General features: G+C 31.6%; 1 protein-coding gene and 1 long non-coding RNA gene across 3 annotated transcripts in view; both read right to left on the minus strand.

Moving 5' to 3' along the window:
- Positions 1–4,402: 4,402 nt before the first annotated feature.
- Positions 4,403–19,483, minus strand: part of LOC110653457 (OVARIAN TUMOR DOMAIN-containing deubiquitinating enzyme 11) — a 63,235-nt gene continuing 48,154 nt past the window's right edge. For both annotated transcript variants that reach the window (XM_021809109.2, XM_021809110.2), the window contains exons 8-10: positions 5,119–5,203; positions 4,779–4,835; positions 4,403–4,673 (exon numbers count right to left, since the gene is read on the minus strand). In XM_021809109.2, coding sequence (XP_021664801.1) covers positions 4,630–4,673; positions 4,779–4,835; positions 5,119–5,203 — 186 coding nt within the window. In that variant the 3' untranslated portion in view covers positions 4,403–4,629. The remainder of the gene's footprint in view (positions 4,674–4,778; positions 4,836–5,118; positions 5,204–19,483) is intronic.
- On the minus strand, positions 13,625–14,873 carry LOC131178672 (uncharacterized). The gene is made up of 2 exons (XR_009147606.1): positions 14,687–14,873; positions 13,625–13,961 (listed from the first exon to the last, which is right to left on the minus strand). It is a non-coding gene; the product is annotated as an uncharacterized LOC131178672 (long non-coding RNA).

A 19,483-nucleotide genomic window follows, 5' to 3' on the forward strand; every position in this document is an offset into this window, starting at 1 on the left:
TTTTGACAGGTCAAAGAAGAGACCCATTCCACTTTCTAGTTGGATAAATGGAATATGGATGTTCAACCCTGAGATGGAGCTCTACATAACTAGTTACATAAGATGAACAGAAGTTGATCTGAGGACCTTAGTAATGACACAAAGTAAATTGGAAGCTTGTCGTATCATAAAGTTAAGACGGTGCAAACGTTTTGAATATTGAAGGGATCTAGCTAAAGTTTCAAGGACCAACAAAATCAGTAATGATCTCGAGTAAGGTACGTGAAAAAGTAGTTATTTCAGATGGGCACTTCATGAGACTTGGTAAAGCAGGCAAAGTCACATATTTGCCCCAGGAATTGGTAATAGAAAGGAACCAAGACTAGTATTGCTACATACCACATTTGAGTGCAGTGGGAGCATCATGGGTACTAGAGATATTAGGAAAAGATCAACGAGTACTCAAATATAATGGCTTAGTTTCAGATGAAGGAGTAATGCTTGCACTTGTACTAATAAATCTTCTTTTCTTTATCCTTGGTTTATTAAAAAATTCGAGGACGAATTTTTCTTAAGGGGGAAAGATTGTAATAACCTGAATTTTAAATTACAAATTTTATATTTTTATATGGTATTAAAATATTAATTTAATAGTATCTACCTAATTTATAATTATTAAATAATCTAATTTTAATTGAAATGATTAGTTTTATACATTAATATTAAATCAATTATCATAATATAGTTTGATTAAATTATTATTAATTTTATAAATATTATAATAATTATCATTACCATTTTTATTATCATTATTTTCTTTATTGTCTAATTATACACAAAATTGTATTTAGAACCCAATTGAAAAGAATTTTGAACCTATTAAATTATACCCAAAAAGTATTATTTTTATATATTATTATTATATATTATAAATATTATTAAAAAAAAGAAAGGGGGATGGGACTTGGCGTGTGATAGTGGATTCCACTGTCACCGCCAGTCACTTTATTAAAAAAAAAATTAATAAAAAGGGAAAGGAACCCCACCACCACCACCACCACCTTCTCTCTCTTCCTCCACACTCTGTCTCTCCTTTCTTCATTCTCCGACGAGCCACCATCCACTTGCTGGAGACCTCCCTGGCGGCTCCACACTCACCGACGATGTTACCAGCAGTGGCAGCAGTCTAGAATCCAACCAACAATAGAGAGAGAGAGAGAGAGAGAGAGAGAGAGAGAGAGAGAGAGAGAGAGAGAGAGAGAGAGAGAGAAGGGTCCCAAACTTTGAATGCTCGTATTCGGCGATCCCGGCGTCTGATTGGAGTGATTCCAACGGCTATGGACTCCTAAGAGAGAGCTCTTTCAGATGAGACTAGCCCTGTCGGATTTGGTAGCCGTTTCTAGTGCCAACGAAGAGAGAGAAAATCAGCTTTTTTTTTTTTACTTTCTAATGAGATTTTTGACAATCTGACCATTGGATCGACGATCCAAAACCACCTATGGACTTAGGAAGAGGAAATGAACATTTTAGTGTGACCAGATCTGACAGATGTTGTAGGTGACTTGCGGCCGACCACCATACGCGGTGGTTTCGGCGGTGGCTCTAGTGAGCTTTGGGGATGATTCAACTTTCAGAGGCTTCCTCATGAATTTTTAGAATTTTTAAGACACAGATAAGCTTTGGGTAAGATTATTTTCATTATTTCTCAGTCTATGGTGCTTAAATGCAGTGTTTCTTAAACAGAAAAAATTAAAGAAAAATTCTAAGAAAAATATATGATGAAATTAAAATTATTTGGAGATATTCTATGGTATTTATTGAATTTTTGGGTGATTATGGAATATTTTTTGAAAAATATATATGTGGGTTTTAGTTAGATTTTAGCATCTTTTAGTTAGATTTTTAGCATCTTTTAATTAGATTTTTAGCATCTGAGCATATAAGATTATCTGAATTTAGGGTATTTGAATTTCATATGATTAGTTAAAACTTGAGAATAGAGATTTAAATATATGAATGTTGATTTGGGTTGAATTATAAACGTGTTAGCTATCGAAAACTTATGGAATTGAGTAATAGTCTTGAATAAAAAAATTCATAAAATATTTGGGGGTTATAAGAAAATAGAAATTCCTTTTGCAATATACTTGTAATATTGCCAAGGACTGCAGGACAAAATTTTAGAATTTTTAGAGCTTGTTTGAGTGAATTTTTACAAAATGTCAATTATAGGGTCCAGAATATAATTTTTCAAGTTTATGACTATTGTCTGATTTGGAGAGCCTAGGGGCGGCCATATGATGTTGCTGAGATATGATTGTAGAAATTGAGATTTAGAAGTGTTATTTAAATCTTTTTGCATGTTGGGTAGGTCCTAGGTATACGGGAAACTCTGCCTAATTTTCGACATAAATTAGGATGTATTGCCTCTTTAAATTTATTTTTATTTGAATTAGCACTAATAAATTCATAATAAAATTATGTTGGTGATCAGATTCAACCATCTTCCCACACCCAACCTCTATAGTAATATCTAGTGTACTGTGAGTAAAATATTAATTTTAATTATAATTTCAATATTATTATATGGTCAAGCATGCCCATGCATCACTTATAAATATGTATTTATGTAATTAGACCCTATGCACGTTTTATATTGCATTCTTAATTAATGAAGTGCCATGGATATTGTTTATGGTAATTTGGAGTAGTGTGCGTGCGTTGGCATGCGTGTGGCGTGTGGTATTGGATATGGATAGGAAGGGTAGACATGGCTTGAGAGACACTCGCTGGGACCCGGTCCTCTTATGGATAAGTCGGGGTAGGCACGGCTCGAGAGACACTTGCTGGCCTCCGCATTTAGTTCATTAAGCGAAAGTCCGGCTTGAGAGACACTCGCTGACAAAGGTTTGATTAAGAGAACTGTATAGTGGATCAGCTCCCGTATATGTACAGTTTGAATATTATTGGGTGTGTGTGTGCTCCAAATTATATTTTTGCTGTTATGATGTGACTTATATGGATATGTATGATGGTGTTGCATTTCACTGTTAGGACGCATTAGTTTTATATAGCTATAGAAATTGTACTTAAAATTGGTATTTTACTCTCTGAGTCGAACGCTCACTCATGTTCATCCTATTTTTTTCCAGGCTACAGGAGGATACCTTTTTCAGAATAACCTGCTTCTTTTCTCGCAGGTTATTGATAATTACTTAATTATATTGTTATTCTCTAAATTGTAATTTAGAACTTCGCATGTACTAGTAATAGTATTGATCTTGTCAGGGTCTGTATGAATTTAAGTTTTTGTATTAATAAATGAAAATTTTTTATGATTTTTAAATAGTTTGTGAATAATGTAACAAAGTTGAGCTGGGCTCCCTTAATTTTAATTTCTGATAATTATTGGGTTAAGTTGGCCCGAAATAAAATTATAATAGTTAATTTAAATTATTTTATATGCATGTTGGGCCTAAATTGTGGGCTTGGTCATGAGTTTGAGAACAGTAAGACTTACTGCGGGCCTCAGAGGCTTTATACGAGCCCAGGTCCTAGTGCCGATCTGGACCATAGATTGAATCGTTACATAAGACGATGTTATTTTATAATTTTTTATTTTTTATTTTTATAAATGACTCCCCTCCAACCTTTACCATCCTAAAGACAACAGTCTCTAAGACTTTGATTAGTATATCTTAACATGAGTCTTTTCTTACTCTTTTGGCGATAGGCCCTGCAGTCATTGACAATATCATCCCTTGTTTCATCTTTAAACAGATGCATCAGATTAAGGAAAAAAAAATACCCATGTTTAGTATGACGTAATAAAATTGTAACGTAATCGCGGTTGTATTGCATATTTGATTAAATTGTTTAATAACACAAAAAAAATTGACTTAATTGAATAACAATTACATAACGTAATTAATTAACGAAATGGCCATTACACATAAAAATTGATATACCTATAATTACTTATTTTGAATATTTTTATTTATTGTCAATATTACCACTACCACCACCACTAGGACAACACTAGACACCACTGCTCCTACTCTGTCACCACAACCACCACCACCAACACAACGACTACCACTACCATCACTATCATTATCACAATCACTTGACCATCGATATCACCACTTAGTTATTATCACTTTTACTATCACCTAGCTACTGCCACAATTACTACCTCACTTTGCCATCACCACTACCATCTAACTAACGCTGTCACCACCACCACTACCACCTAGCCACCGCTATCACTTGACTACCAATCACAGTAAATATTATTACTTATTATTAATATTATAAATAAATTAAATATAAAAATAAAAATTATCATTACATTACACTACTAATATTTAAGGAAGTTTTCTTCATAAACTCCACTTGACCATGCCCAAGAAGTACCACAATATAAATGATAAGCTAGGAGATCAAATTAATAATCTTTTCTTTACATGCGAATGATAATTTTCTGTACAGCTAACTTAACCATAAAAGAAAATTTGAACATGTTTTTGACATCAAGTTATATTTGCTATTACAGTAGATGCTTGCTAATATTTAGATATGATATACAAACACAGGAAATAAAGAACCAATTGAACGCATAATTTGACCTCACAAAGACCCGTCACATATCTAGAAAAGCCAATGCTTTCTTCTTGTTACTCTGCTTGGCACATCTGCAGAAGAGTTGCAGAATGAAGGTTATTTATGGGCTGTATAAAAGTATCCAGTGTTGAACAAAAAACATGATGGAAGTATGCAACCATGAGTTTTTCCCTCACCTCCACTTGCATACAATGAATTATAATGAACTTCACTCCAAAAGCTCAGCCAAACCTCTATAGACAAACAAGGCGGTCAAATCCAGAAATAAGTAAATAATAAAATAAATGAAACTCGAAAATAAAGAATATAAGAATCTGATTTAACTAACTTTATTCTTAAAAAGCATTTAGCAATACTAAGATGGATTGCCCCAACAGTATCAATCTCAAAATCAGTTATAGACTATTCATTTTGACTCAGGCTCCATTTGGCATTGAATTTCATTGTTAAAAAGCGCTTTTCGGAAAAAACAGTATTTTGGAATATGAAGATAGAGTAGTAACTAATAATATATACCTCTGGTGGGATTCTTGTCCTTGGGAATGATCTCGATATAGCAAGTGTCCCGAAAAGATGTGACCAAACAAATTTTGGCTGCAAACTGAAAATATTGCTCTAGGTAGTCAGAACTCAAACAAATAATAGTTAGAAAGAACACATGCAATTGCAAAAAATAACTCACATGATTTCACTGTTAGAATCTTATGATTTGACTCGATTCCCCACCCTAGTGATTCAAATCTAATGGGTGAATTGCAAATGTACCAGAATCGTATAATTCTCTATTCAATTTCCCATCCTAGTGATTGGAATCTATGGGGTACATCACAAATGTACATAAATTGTGACTAAATCGAAAGAATTGATAGTGAATTGGGTGAATGATTTGAATTCACTGATTCTTTTTCCATAGGATTATTAGACTCTATAGCTTCAAATTTAAGATTTCACTTTATTTTTGCTATGAAAAGTGCACATAAAATCTTTCCTCAGCATTTTTTTTCCACTAGCCACTTTTTTTTCCCTCTCCCTCTTCTTTCATTTTTCTTTTTTTTTTGTTAATTTACTTTTCTAATTATAGTTATCAAATTATAACATTTTATATTAATATATTTTGACCTTTAATGCAACATGCTATCCTTTTTATTATTTAATTATTTGATTAAATTTAAATATGAGTTCAAGCACATGCAAAATGATAATTATTGTCTACAATTCAAGAGTTCATAATTTATTAACATAAAATTATATAACACAATAAGAATATATTGTTCTATTATAAAGCATACTTCTAATTGGCTAAATGATTATTCTATATTTATCAAAATATGTCATATTATATATATATTTTTTTTACTTATTTCTAATAACTATACTATTTTTAATTAATTTTGATAACTCTTATCAAATCATATGAGTTGATAAGAGTTATCAAAATTAATTAAAAATAGTATAGTTATAAGAACGGAGTGGGCATAATCATAGACAGGATATTGAAAGACACAGTAATAGCTGTGAAAAGAGTAGGAGATAGAATTAGACTAGTAAAGCTAGTACTAGAAGGAGAAACAATAAATATAGTTAGTGCTTATGTCCCATAAATAGGATTAGACAGTGAGAGTAAACAAAAGTTTTGGGAAGATATGGATGATTTAATGCAAAGCATACCGAATGAAGAGAATGTTTTCATTGGTGGAGATTTGAATGGATATATAGGAAGTAATAGACAAGGTTATGAGAATGTTCAGGGAGGTTTTGGTTTTGGCAGTTGAAATGAGGAGGGAAAAAGCATCCTGAATTTTGCTATGGCATACGACCTAATACTAGCAAATACCTACTTTATAAAAAGAAAGTCACATTTAGTGACTTTCAAAAGTGGGCAACATAGAAGCCAAATCGACTTCCTCTTAACCAAGAAGACAAATAGAGCTCTATGTAAGGATTGCAAGGTCATTCCAGGAGAAGCTTTAACAAGTCAACATCGGCTGGTGGTCTTGGATGTCAAGTTTAGGAATAATTCAAGTAAGGTCAGAAGAAATAGAAATAGTGTAGCTCGAATAAAGTGGTGGGAGTTCAAATGAGTAAAGCAAGTGAAATTCAAAAATGAGCTTCTCGAGTCCGAAGTATGGAAGCTGGGTATGGAGGCCAATGATATGTGGATACAGATGGCATCAAAGATTAGAGAAGTAGCTAGAAAAGTACTTGGAGAGTCTAAAGGACATGGACCACCCTCAAAAGAGAGATGGTGGTGGAATGAGAAAGTACAAAAGGCAGTGAAGAGAAAAAGGGAATGGTATAAGAAATTACCTAAATGTGATAATAATGAGGTACATGAACAGTACAAGATAGCAAAGAAAGAGGCAAAAAAGACAGTTAGTCAAGCAAGAGCACAGGCCTTTGAAAAGTTATATGAGAAACTTAGAACTAAAGAAGGGGAGAAAGATATTTATAGATTAGCAAGGAGGAGAGAAAGGAAATGTCAAGATCTTAATCAAGTTAAGTGTATTAAGGATAAAGAAGGAAAAGTGTTGGTGAAAGATGAGGACATTAAAGAAAGATGGAGAAATTATTTTAACGATCACTTTAATAATAGTCAAAATGGTAATAGCGTGAATATAGACTATAGAACAATAGAAAAGAATGTAAATTATACTAGAAGGATTAGATCTTTAGAAGTAAAGGAAGCACTTAAGAGAACAAAAGTAAGTAAAACCTGTGGACCCGATGAAATACCAATTGAAGTGTGGAAGTGTTTGGGAGATATGAGAGTGGCATAGTTAATTAAATTATTTAATAAGATTCTAAACTCAAAGAAAATGCCTGATGAATGGAGGCGTATTTTAGTACCTATTTTTTAAAATAAGAGAGACATACAGAGTTGCTCAAATTATAGGGAAATTAAACTCATAAGTCATATTATGAAGTTGTGGGAGAGACTTGTGGAGCATCGACTACGTCATGATACTTCTATCTCTCTCGATCAATTTGGTTTCATGCTCGGTCGTTCAACTATGGAAGCGATCTTTCTCATTAGAAGCTTGATGGAGAAATATAGAGATGTAAAGAAAGATCTACACATGGTTTTTATTGATTTGGAGAAGGCTTATAATAATGTTCCAAGAGATGTCTTATGAAATGTGTTAGAACAAAAGAGGGTATTTATTAGGTACATACAAGTGTTGAAAGATATATATGAAGGAGCAATTACTATTGTACGCACAGTGGGGGGGAACACAAGAGATTTTCCGATTTCAATTGGATTACACCAAGGATCAGCCATAAGCCTTTACCTTTTTACATTAGTTTTAGATAAACTGACGAAACATATACAAGAGAGTATTCCTTGGTGCAAGATATTTGCGGATGATATTGTTCTGATAGATGAGAGACGAGAAGAAGTCAATAGAAAGCTAGAGTTTTGAAGAAGTACTCTAGAGTCAAAGGGTTTTAAGTTAAGTAGAACGAAGACAGAATACATACATTGCAAGTTCAGTGAAGGCCAAACTGATGATAGAGAAGGAGTTAGTTTGAATGGAGTTGTACTGTCCCAAAGTAATCACTTTAAATATCTAGGCTCAGTCCTTCAAGTAGATGGGGGATGTGAGGAGGATGTTAGTCATAGGATTAAAGCCGGATGGTTGAAGTGGAGACGTGCCACGGGAGTTTTATGTGATCGTAAGATTCCCAATAAGTTGAAAGAAAAATTTTACCGTACAGCCATACGACTGGCTATGTTATATGGTAGTGAGTGTTGGGCATTGAAAGAGTTGTATGCGTCTAAGATAAGAGTTGCAGAGATGAGAATGTTAAGGTGGATGAGTGGCCATACTAGACTAGATAAAGTCCGTAATGAGAGTATTAGAGAAAAGGTAGGAGTGGTACCAATTGAAGATAAGTTGAGAGAAGGAAGATTGAGGTGGTTTGGTCATGTGAAGCGTAGACATACGGAGGCTCCAGTTAGACAAACGGAGGCTCCAGTTAGACAAGTAGAGCACATTAGGTTAGAGGATAGAAAGAAAAAAAGGGGTAGACCTAAATTAACTTAGAGGAGAGTAGTACAACATGACCTAGAAGCATTACATATTTCTAAGGATTTAACCCAAAATCGTTTAGAGTTGAGAAATCGAAATCCATATAGCCGACCCCAAATTTTTGGGATAAAGGCTTAGTTGAGTTGAGTAACTCTTATCAAATCATATGATTCAGTTCTATTATCGATTCACAAAGGTTTCAATTCAATTCGAATCTCGATTTGACAACTATGTGCAATTTACATTATTCAGAAAACCAAAACCAACAATACAGCTTATTTATCTTAAGATGGAACACATTCTGTAAATCCTGGATTGTTTGTCCATCTTCCAACTTTGCTATATTCCAGAACTGATTATTCGGTATACAATATTTCTGAACGATGTAAATTTACCTTGGTTATTAGAGTTTAACAAAAAAAAAAAAAAAGGATGACTGGAAATTAATGCAATCCATTTTATAATGAATAGAAACAAATGACAGGAAAAAGTAGCAAAAAGTTTGAAGGAGTGGCAAAACCAAGAAAGGAATTATAACAAGAATACAATTTACTTAAAAAGGTAAATAATATGGTCAAAGAATGTTAATTTAAGGAACCAAATCCTAATTCTCCAACTCCAATTCTGTCAAGACAGAGTCTCAAGACCTGATTTCTTTCCCACCTCTCTTTCTTTGCTAGCCATTAAAATATTAGGGACCAAAATACGCAGGAGGAAAGAGGACAGCAATTATATATTCGAACAAATCTAGAGTTGCCAAGGGGGTGGGGCCATGTGTTTGTACTTCACCTTTTCCTAATTATTATTATGCTACAATGCGTGCATGTGTGTGGTGTTTTAAAAACTGAAAACAATACAATTAATAATTATAAGCTCAAACTTTACACTTCAATCCTCACTTTTTAAAAATGAATTAATGGTTCTCAACTTTTTAATTTCATAACTTAAATTATCATATATTTTAGTCCCTAAGAATTTGTTTTGAATAACATTTTAGTCCTTGAATTTTGTAAAACTACTCTTTCAATTCCTAAAACTAAAAAGTGAGAAACTGAAATGTTATTTTTTCTAAAAAAGTGAGACAAAAGTTATATTACTTAAAAAGTGAGGAACTAAAATTTAATAAAAGGATTAAACTGTATATTTTCCAAAATTAAGAACTATTTAATTCAACTTTTACTTAATGTCAGGGAGGTCTTAGTAATATATCAAAATATTAATAGTGAAAAAGAAAAATCAGAGAGAAAATTGTATATTACAAATTTTCAGATTGTTATGGAAAGTCAATCATTATATTATTTCTCTGTATGTTTTATATTCTGTATTCCTATTTAGGAATTCTTATTAGGATTTCTTCCTAATTAGTAGAACACAATTATAGGAATCAATTGTATATATATACCCATGTACAGATTAATTGATATTAAGGAGAATCATCTCTTTCTACATGGTATCAGAGCAGGTCATCTATCTAGGGTGACTATTTGTTCTCACCACCCAGCTCAGGAGAGACCTTGGCCGCCGACTGGCCTTTTCGACTCCGATCAACATCGCCAGCGTCGCATCAATCCCCTTATTCCACCATCGTGTCTTTGTTCGATCCAAGACACCATTAAAGGACTTCTGAGGTTTGGCTCTCAGATCCTATTTCGGTATTTACTTGATTTATGATTTTGGATTATTTTGCTACTGTAAGCACTTTGGATTATCGTTTCGGTTAGTTTTCTGTCTCAACAAATGGCAGACAATAAGAATGTTATTTCTGATGTGATTCCGGTGATGACTAAGATCACGGAACACAAACTTAATGGTTCGAATTACAGGTGGAGTAAGATCTGTAGGGTCTATTTGCGTAACATTGATAAGGATGATCACCTTACTAAAGATCCACCTACTGATGATACACAACAAACTTGGCTAAGGGAGGATGCTCGGTTGTTTTTGCAGCTTCGGAACTCGATTCACAGTGAGGTAATTAGTTTAATTAATCACTGTGAATTTGTTAAGGAATTGATGTATTACTTAGATTTTACGTATTACGTAAAGGAATATCTCCGTATTTATGATGTTTATAAGACATTCTACCGTCTTTGAAAGAGAATAAGTCTCTCACGGCTTATTTTATGGATTTTAAACGGGTATATGAGAACTTAATGTATTGTTGCCTTTTAGTTACGATGTGAAAGTTCACAGCCCAACGGAGCAACTAGTTGTTATGAGTTTTTGCGTGCCTTCCTTGAGTATGAGACTGCTAAATCTCAGATTCTCTCCAGTTCTGAGATTTCCTCTTTCCATGAAACGTTCACACGGGTCCTTCGTACAGAGAGTACCCAATCGTCACAGCCTGCCAGTAGTGCTCTTATTAGCCGTAATCCAAATGGACAACAGGGAAATAGAAGAGGAAGTAGAGGAGGAATTACGAACTGCAATGTCAGCGTAATGGAGAGGCTAGTTCTAATCAGGACTCAAGAGGAGTCATTTGTTATTATTGCCATGAGCCTGGCCATACAAAATATAATTGTCCTCAACTTCAAAGAAAAAATCAGCGATCACAGATGGCAAATATGACAATGAGGATTCTCTGATATCTTCCTTTGAGAAAACTGTTTTGGTATCTGCAGAGGATTTTGCACAGTTTTCCCAGTATCAGGCATCTTTAAAGCCTACCAGTTCCCCTGTCACTGCGATCGCTGAGTCAGGTAAATCCACTACATGCCTTGTGTCTTCCTCATCCAAATGGGTTATTGAAAAGCCTTCTATCTGCTTTTCAGTCTAATCTCACTTCCTCTACTGTTACTTTAGCTGATGGTTCTACTTCTTGTGTCATGGGTTCTGGGACTGCGAATCCGACTTCGTCAATTTCTTTGTCATCTGTTTTGTGTCTACCAAATTTCTCTTTTAATCTACTTTCTGTTAGTAAACTTACTCGTATCTTAAATTGTTCTGTTTCCTTTTTTCCTGATCAGTGTTTATTTCAAGATCTTACGACGAAGCAGATTATTGGTAGATGACGTGAGTCAGGTGGTCTCTACATTCTGGAAAATCATGTACCGCGGTCGCTTGTTTGCTCCAGTACCTTAACACCTATTAAAGCTCATTGTAGATTGGGCCATCGACAATGGCTACATTGAAGACTATTTATGTCTCTTTAACACAGAGTCATACTAATAAATTTTGCAAAGAACATAGCTTAGAATTTCACAATCACCAAAACACACAAGTAATTGACAAATATTTTACAGAATTGCATAAAACTTCAACAAACCATTGCTAAGTTATTCCTATGTATTATTTCTCAGTTCCTACAAATGAATGGAATGCATGCCTTGTCTATGTGTGTGAAATCAATTTGGATATAAAATAGTGTGGCTGCATGCCACCAGTTCCTTCCCAAAGAGAATATTATAACTCCTTATATTTTGACAAGGAACCACTTGGTTGTGTTCATAATTTTGGGAACAATGCCATGTATCTTTGTGAATGTTCTATTTAATCATCTTTTGTTTGGATGGGCTTATCTAATAGTAAGTGCCTGTACAATGGCAATGTAATGGTTGGGATCCAATCACTAGAGAAATTATCCGCTTTGGCTATAAGCCTCACAGTTTTGTCCCATAGGTAGAATGGAGAACTTGCCAGAAAGTCACCCATCTTAAGATTTCTCTGAAGTGAGCACGCTACTCTCTAGACCATTCCACTAAAAGACGCCTCTAGTGATTAGTTCTTCTATTTTATATATCATTACTTTTAGAACCCAAGACCATCTCCGTACTTTGCCAACGTGGGATTTGCCTAAGGGACGAAGATGGTCTAAGGGGCAAATCCCACATCGGCAAAGCACGTAGATGGTATTGGGTTCTAAAAGTAATGATATATAAAATGGGGGAACTAATCATTAGAGGCGCCTTTTGATGGAATTGAGAGAAATCCTAGGATGGGTGACCTCCTGAGAAGTTCACCATTCCACCTATGGAACAAAACTGTGAGACTTATAGCCAAAGCGGACAATTTCTCTAGTGGTTGAAGCCTGACCGTTACAGGCAATTAGGTAGTTACCTCCTCTTTTGTGCATTTGCTTTATAGTTAATTTACTTAGAAATTTCCCTTTTGAAGAGAAATATAATGACCAAGCAAATCTCGGTTTAAAGCTAGATTTAGATTGATTTGAAAAACCTCGAAAAGGAAGAATTTACATAGAAAATTAAGATTTGTAAATGGGCATGAATGAGAAGTAAGATTGTGCTGCTGTTTTGCAGTAATGATTAAGCATTGTGAACAGCACAAATGATCAGCATTTTTAGTGTCTTAGACAAAATTGATTTTATTTGATGCAGGATTGAATAGGGCTTTCAAGCCAGAATTATACCAAAATTTTCTTGCACAGCTGAAGAAAAACCTAGGCATCACCCCTAGGGATTGCATCATACAATCCAAAGAAGCACTACTGAAGAATTCTCCCTGATTTTATTGAAAAATTTAGTATTTGAGGATATATGTATTACAGATCCAACTAAGACCTTTTTAACTAAGACTAGTAGGACTTTACAAAGACTCAAATTTCTTCACACACATTACAGCCCAGCCCATTCCAGCAATGATGGAAATTACCAAATACACCTGAGTCCTAAAGTTATTAAATCTTCAAACTTTCTCTTTCTTGAGTTTTTTTTTTTTTTTTTTTTTTTGGTTTCTGTCACCAAATAAATTGGAGTATTTTGGTGTATTTCTTAATGTCAGAAAGACTGAGATGTACATAAGTGAACAGTGAGATTAAATCGGGTGAAAACTAGAATATCTCAGTGATAGCTAGAACCATCCTTTGTTTATCTTCCACTGTGGTACAACATAATTTTATAGCTAGCACAAAGTTGCAGTTTATATTTGCTTAAACAATATATGTCTATAGATAGCCCATCAGGAATCAATACAGGTTTAAATCTACCTGATTTCTGCAAACAGGCTTTCCAAGCAATTATATATAATGAAAATCATGCAAAATCCAGTTGTATGTATTTAGATAACAGAGGAAAAGGCAAAATATAGACATGGAAAGGGAGATACTGGGATGGAATCCAAATGAGAGAGTCTCTTCCCAAGCTTTCCAGCAACATTAGAGTTTTCCTCTTCAGCTAAGATGCTTGCAATGGTTTGGTCATCCTCTGTATCTGGGAGGCTGCTATTCAAACTTGAGGTTGAGCTTGCACTTGCATTACTAGCATTACTATAGCTTTCAGTCATCATATGATATGGTGAGTTTCCAGTTGCATTACTATAGCTTTCAGCCATTATATGATATCAACAATAACATATACAGGTAATCTTCTTAACCTATTAAACAAGTCAAACAAGGAATCAAAATGCATTAAACCATCAGATGTATTAATCTTAAATTAAAATTGATAATTTTCCATGCAGATCATTGCTAAATTATAAACTAGTGATATATAATCGATTCAATGCGCCCTACATCTACTTCCAAAAATTGAACTCTGAGATACCCACAAGTTAAAAGAGTAAATAACAACTGAAGATCACAAAAATTAAAAAGGCAGGCTATCAACACAGCCATAGAAGTGTCAAGAAAGACCCACTACAGCTATTGTTATTATTTTTCCATTCCTTTCTCTAATTTGTTCCTTTGAAGATGTCAAAATAAAAGGGGATGAAATTATTTAGCTCTAAAAAAGAGAATATCTTTTCTGTCCATTTTCTGGGAAGGCAAACATAGAAAATCCAAGAAGAAATGCAAATACACAACTGAACAGCAACAAAAAGGCAAATCACATAAATCAACCTAAAACAAAAGGCAAAAAACTGAAATTTAAGTAAAGAATAAAGAATACCCAGAATCAAACTCGCAGCTTAGTTGCTGATAAAAATTAAAAAAAAAAAGATTAAAGAAAAGTTTGTAATAGTGGGTTTCTATCGTATTCCCAGTAACCATGAGGGCAAAAGAAAATTTCAAAGATGTAAAAAAAAAAAAAAAAAAAAAAAAAAAATCATAAGTAATAGATTGAAGATAACGGTCAAAGACAGAAAGTTCAACAAGTTACCAAAAATGTCAAAGGCAGATGAATGAAAAGAAAAGCTGGGAAAGGTTCCTTGGATAGAGGATAACTGTGTATTTGTGTCAAGGATTGAACCAGTCTTGGACTCAACGTTATTCTATGTCTAATCTCCCCGACAAGAAACCAACACAACCGCGCCTACGAATGACAACCAAATAACTTGGCATGTTAATTCTTACCAAAACCCACGCGGCTGTTTAAACAGAAATTATCAATACACATTTTTATGTAAATTATAATTTTAGTAAATATAGTATTTATAAATTAAATGGACACTATTTAATTTCAACTGAATTATTTAACTCAACTATTATAATTTGAAATTTTAATTCAACTTCTTTTAAAAAAATTATTCGGTTTGTTATTAATTTTATATTAAAAAATTATAATAATAATAATTATATGAAATAAAATTAGTGAAACACATAATTATTGGAGATTTTGGTCATTTATCAATGAATAAATAAAGCTAAAGCAAAAAGTTCCTAGATTCACACCCCTAAGAGGAAAAGCGAAAGAAGTACATTCATCACCAGTTGTGGTTATTCACTTATTTTTACCACATGCAAATCCTCCATCGTTGTTATAAGATCACCAACTATGCAAGAGGGGAAATTATTTTGCGCATCGCGCGTAAATGTATCTGATCTATGTATTTCTCGCTCACAAAGATACAATGTCTGTTTGACATTAAATTTAAAATATTTAAATTATTTTTTAATAAATATATTTTAAATATTATTAAAAAAATAATTTATAAATAAATATTTTATTATTTTAATATTTTTATAATTAAAATTTATTAAATTTAATTTTAAATAATATTTTAATATTTTCTAATTAGTATATTTAAAAAAATAATTTTTTTAATAACAATTTCAATAACAATGTCTTTTATATATAATGTTCTTAAAATTTTAATAGTTTTATTAACATTTCAAATTTTTATTATATCTATAAATAATAAGTAGAAATTTGAAATTAAAACAAAATAGCACCACAAAAATTAATTTTTTACACCATTAAATTTGATAAATAAATAAATATACATGCACGCGTGCACAGGGCAGAGCTAAGCATCATCAGTGGGTCAATTGACCCACATAAATTTTTAAATTTTCTTAACTTTTATTAAATTATTTTTATAAATATATTTTTTATGCCCCTTTGAATTTTATTTGATTTCTCCATTGAAAGTTTTTCCCTAATCTATATAAATTTTGCTACATGATACCACTATAAATTTGATCTAAAATATATCAAAATTCTTATAATTATTTAATTATTTATGAAAGAAATAATTTAAAAATCTTTTAATTAGTAATTATTTAATTATAATATATGAGCTAAAGTAAACAAGTTATTCATATTTAATATAAATGCATTACTTATATATTAATTATTAATAATTACTAATATTTATATTTAAAAATATATATATAATTAAAAATTATATATAAAATAAATATATAGCTATTTTTATTAATTTTTCACGAGGTTAAAATGAGTGATATAATTAAACATTGTATATTTCATCTCGTGATAAAGTTTAATAAATTAAAGTTTTAACAAAATTATATTTTATTAACATGTATATTTATTTATTTACTAATGAGACAATATTTAGTATTTTAACCAAAAAGTTAAAAGAAAAATATGTTTTTAATTTGTCAAATATTTTTTAAATACAAGAATATAAATTTTTTTTCTCCATCGATTAAAAATTTTAGCTTTGTTTAGTCCTTCGATTTTGTCTTATATTACATTTTAGTCCTTAAATTTCAAAAATTAATTATTTAATCTTAAATTTTACATTGTATTACATTTTAATTCTTTAGATTTTTTAAAAAATAAATTATTTAATCTCTTTAATTTTAATATATATATATATATATATATAATTTAGTCTCTATAATTTTAATATTTAAAAAATTTCATCTATTGATAGAAGGATTAAATTATTCTATATATTAAAATTATAGAAATTAAAGTGTGATATAATACAAAATTTAGGGACTAAATAATTAATTTTTAAAAATTTAAAGATTAAAGTGTAATACAATGTAAAACTCATTGATTAAATAATTAATTTTTCAAAATTCAGAAATTAAAGTATAATATAAGACAAAACTTATAGACCAAATTGTAATTTTTTTTTTTAAATTACTTACACATAATGCTTTTGATGTGTTTCATATCACAAATCTATATCCCATATTTACGTCATAATCAAATAGCAGCAAAAACCTTAAATGACATTAGTGATTGTTAATAATTTAATATGGCAGAGATATTCTCAATAAGAAAATATTTTTTTATGGTGATTTGGCATTAACACATGAGATTTAGTTTTAGTAATTAATTATCAAAACATTAACCTTAACCTATTGGCTTCTTTTTAATATATATATATATATATATATATATATATATATATATATATATATATATATATGTTAAAATTTACAATAATTCTCAAAAAAATTATATATTTTACAATAAACCCCCCAAAAAAATTTTTTAATCATCAAGGCCTGTGGAGGCTAGCAAATGAAAGCTCTAGTACTTGAGTGTTAACTTTTTTTTTCTTTTAATATTTATTGCAAACATTAGTCCAAATTTTGAGGGAGTGAGCTATTGAGGGAGAGTTTAGTAATTGTATGTCACATCTTACCCTTCCATAAGATATGACATGATCCCATAGTATACCTAATAAATTATTGAATTTTACCTACAGATAATTTATTAAATATACTACAAGATATTTTGCCAATTCAAATTCATTTTTAAATCTAACATGGTGATAAAAAGGTTATTTTGATGTCTCAAATTTCAGTATAAGCCATAAATTTTATTTAGAAATAATTGAACATTTTTAAAATTTTACAGAAATTTTGCGTAGTGATGGCTAAAACTATGTAAAACCAGTTCTTTTAAACCTATTGAAAATCACCTGTAACAATTTATATAATTCATTCTTATCAATTTCCATCATAAAGAAAATATTTTATCATTAACATAACTCAGAAAAAAATTAATTATTGATATTCATTGAAAATGAAAAAGTTAATAATACAAAAATTTACATATGGATAAAATCTCAAAATAATATTACAAGTATTTATAATCAGAAAATATCATTACATTGCTTTTTATACAACTGCTCAATGTCTGTACATACATACATATAGCTATATACATATCAAAATGTAATTACAAGGGTATACCTATTTTATACCAACAGTCAAACCAAAAGCTGCTCTAAGGGCTCTTACTCAGCAGCTTTCTCCTCTTCCCTACCTGCGACAGTATGAATAAGCTATCGCTGAGTATATCACTCAGTGGTGCACAACTATAATTTTCAAACTAAATATAAAACATGTTTGTGCAAGGTATAGCCAAGAATTTGAAACAATCAAATTTTCATTGTAACGCTCTCACTTTAGGTAGTCCATACATTTTACTGTTCTGATGACTAATGTCTGTTCGGACAGCCAGAATATCTGGAACTATACTTAAACTAGAGTGAGGAGACATAAATTGATTGAATAAAGACCAAGTAAAATTAAAGAAAAATAAAAGAAGTGAAATGCTAATAGATTAAAGAAGCCGAGGTTCCAGCGATGAGTAACCCTAATGGGAAGCAACTGTGAAAACAGTTCCCAACTCCAGACTCGTGGGGAAACCTGTGAGATAAATATTTGGGATTTAATTGAATGATTTATGAGGTTTAAATAACAATAAAAATGTCAAGAAAATTTATGTCAATCGGTAAAGACAATCATAACATGAGGAGTGCAATGAAGGGCATTTTGGTCATTTCACATTAAGAGTTGAATCTTGATCTAAATGTCAATAAAAAAGAGTGAGAATAAAACATTTAAAATGAATTAAAATTATAAATTTGTATAATAGAAAAGGGAAAAGAATGAAAAGAAAAATGAAATTGAATAATGACATAAGCCTTACCATATGATGACCTCAGCATGATTTAAGCATGATGACAAAATGACATCATTAAAATTTTACTTTAATTACATTACGATAAATATAAATACATAAGACAAATTTCATTAATTAAAAAGCCTCATCTTCTTCCCTTGCTTCATTTGGCCAAACCACCATAGATAAAGAGCCTTTACCATTTTCAATCTATTGGCAAAACTTTTAAGTCCCAAAACTTCTAAGTCTTTTTACTAAAAATTGATTTCACACCTTAAGGAAGCTATTGGCAGCCAAGAATTGAAGGAAATCTTGAAGTTTAGTGTAACACCCTCACTGTAGGTAGTCCGTACGTTCTACTGTTCCGACAATTAACGTCTGTTCGGACAGTCAGAATGTCTAGAACTACACTTAAATTAGGATGAGGGGACATAAATTGATGAAATAAAGATCAAGAAAAATTAAGAAAAAAATAAAAGAAATGAAATGTAACTAGGTTAAAGGAGTTAGAACCATGGTGATGGGTGACCGTACCGGGAAGTCACTGCATAGACAGTTGACGACTCCAGACCAACGAGGAACCCTAGGAAATAATTTCTAGGACGTAATTAAAGGTTTACTGAGGTATAAATGACATTGAAAATATCAAAGAAAATTTAGTTAATTGGTACAAGTAAAAAATAAAAATGAAATAGACAATATAAAATAAAAGGAACCGTAAAAATGAAATAGACAATATAAAATAAAAGGAACCGTCGGATTGAGAATTTTAGTCCGTATTACCGAAAAAGTTTGACTATAACCCGAAGAGAGGCTGTGACACCCCTTATCCGTCTACAG

Source organism: Hevea brasiliensis, chromosome 3 (genome assembly GCF_030052815.1).
Source record: "Hevea brasiliensis isolate MT/VB/25A 57/8 chromosome 3, ASM3005281v1, whole genome shotgun sequence".
In the NCBI taxonomy this organism is placed as follows: domain Eukaryota; kingdom Viridiplantae; phylum Streptophyta; class Magnoliopsida; order Malpighiales; family Euphorbiaceae; genus Hevea; species Hevea brasiliensis.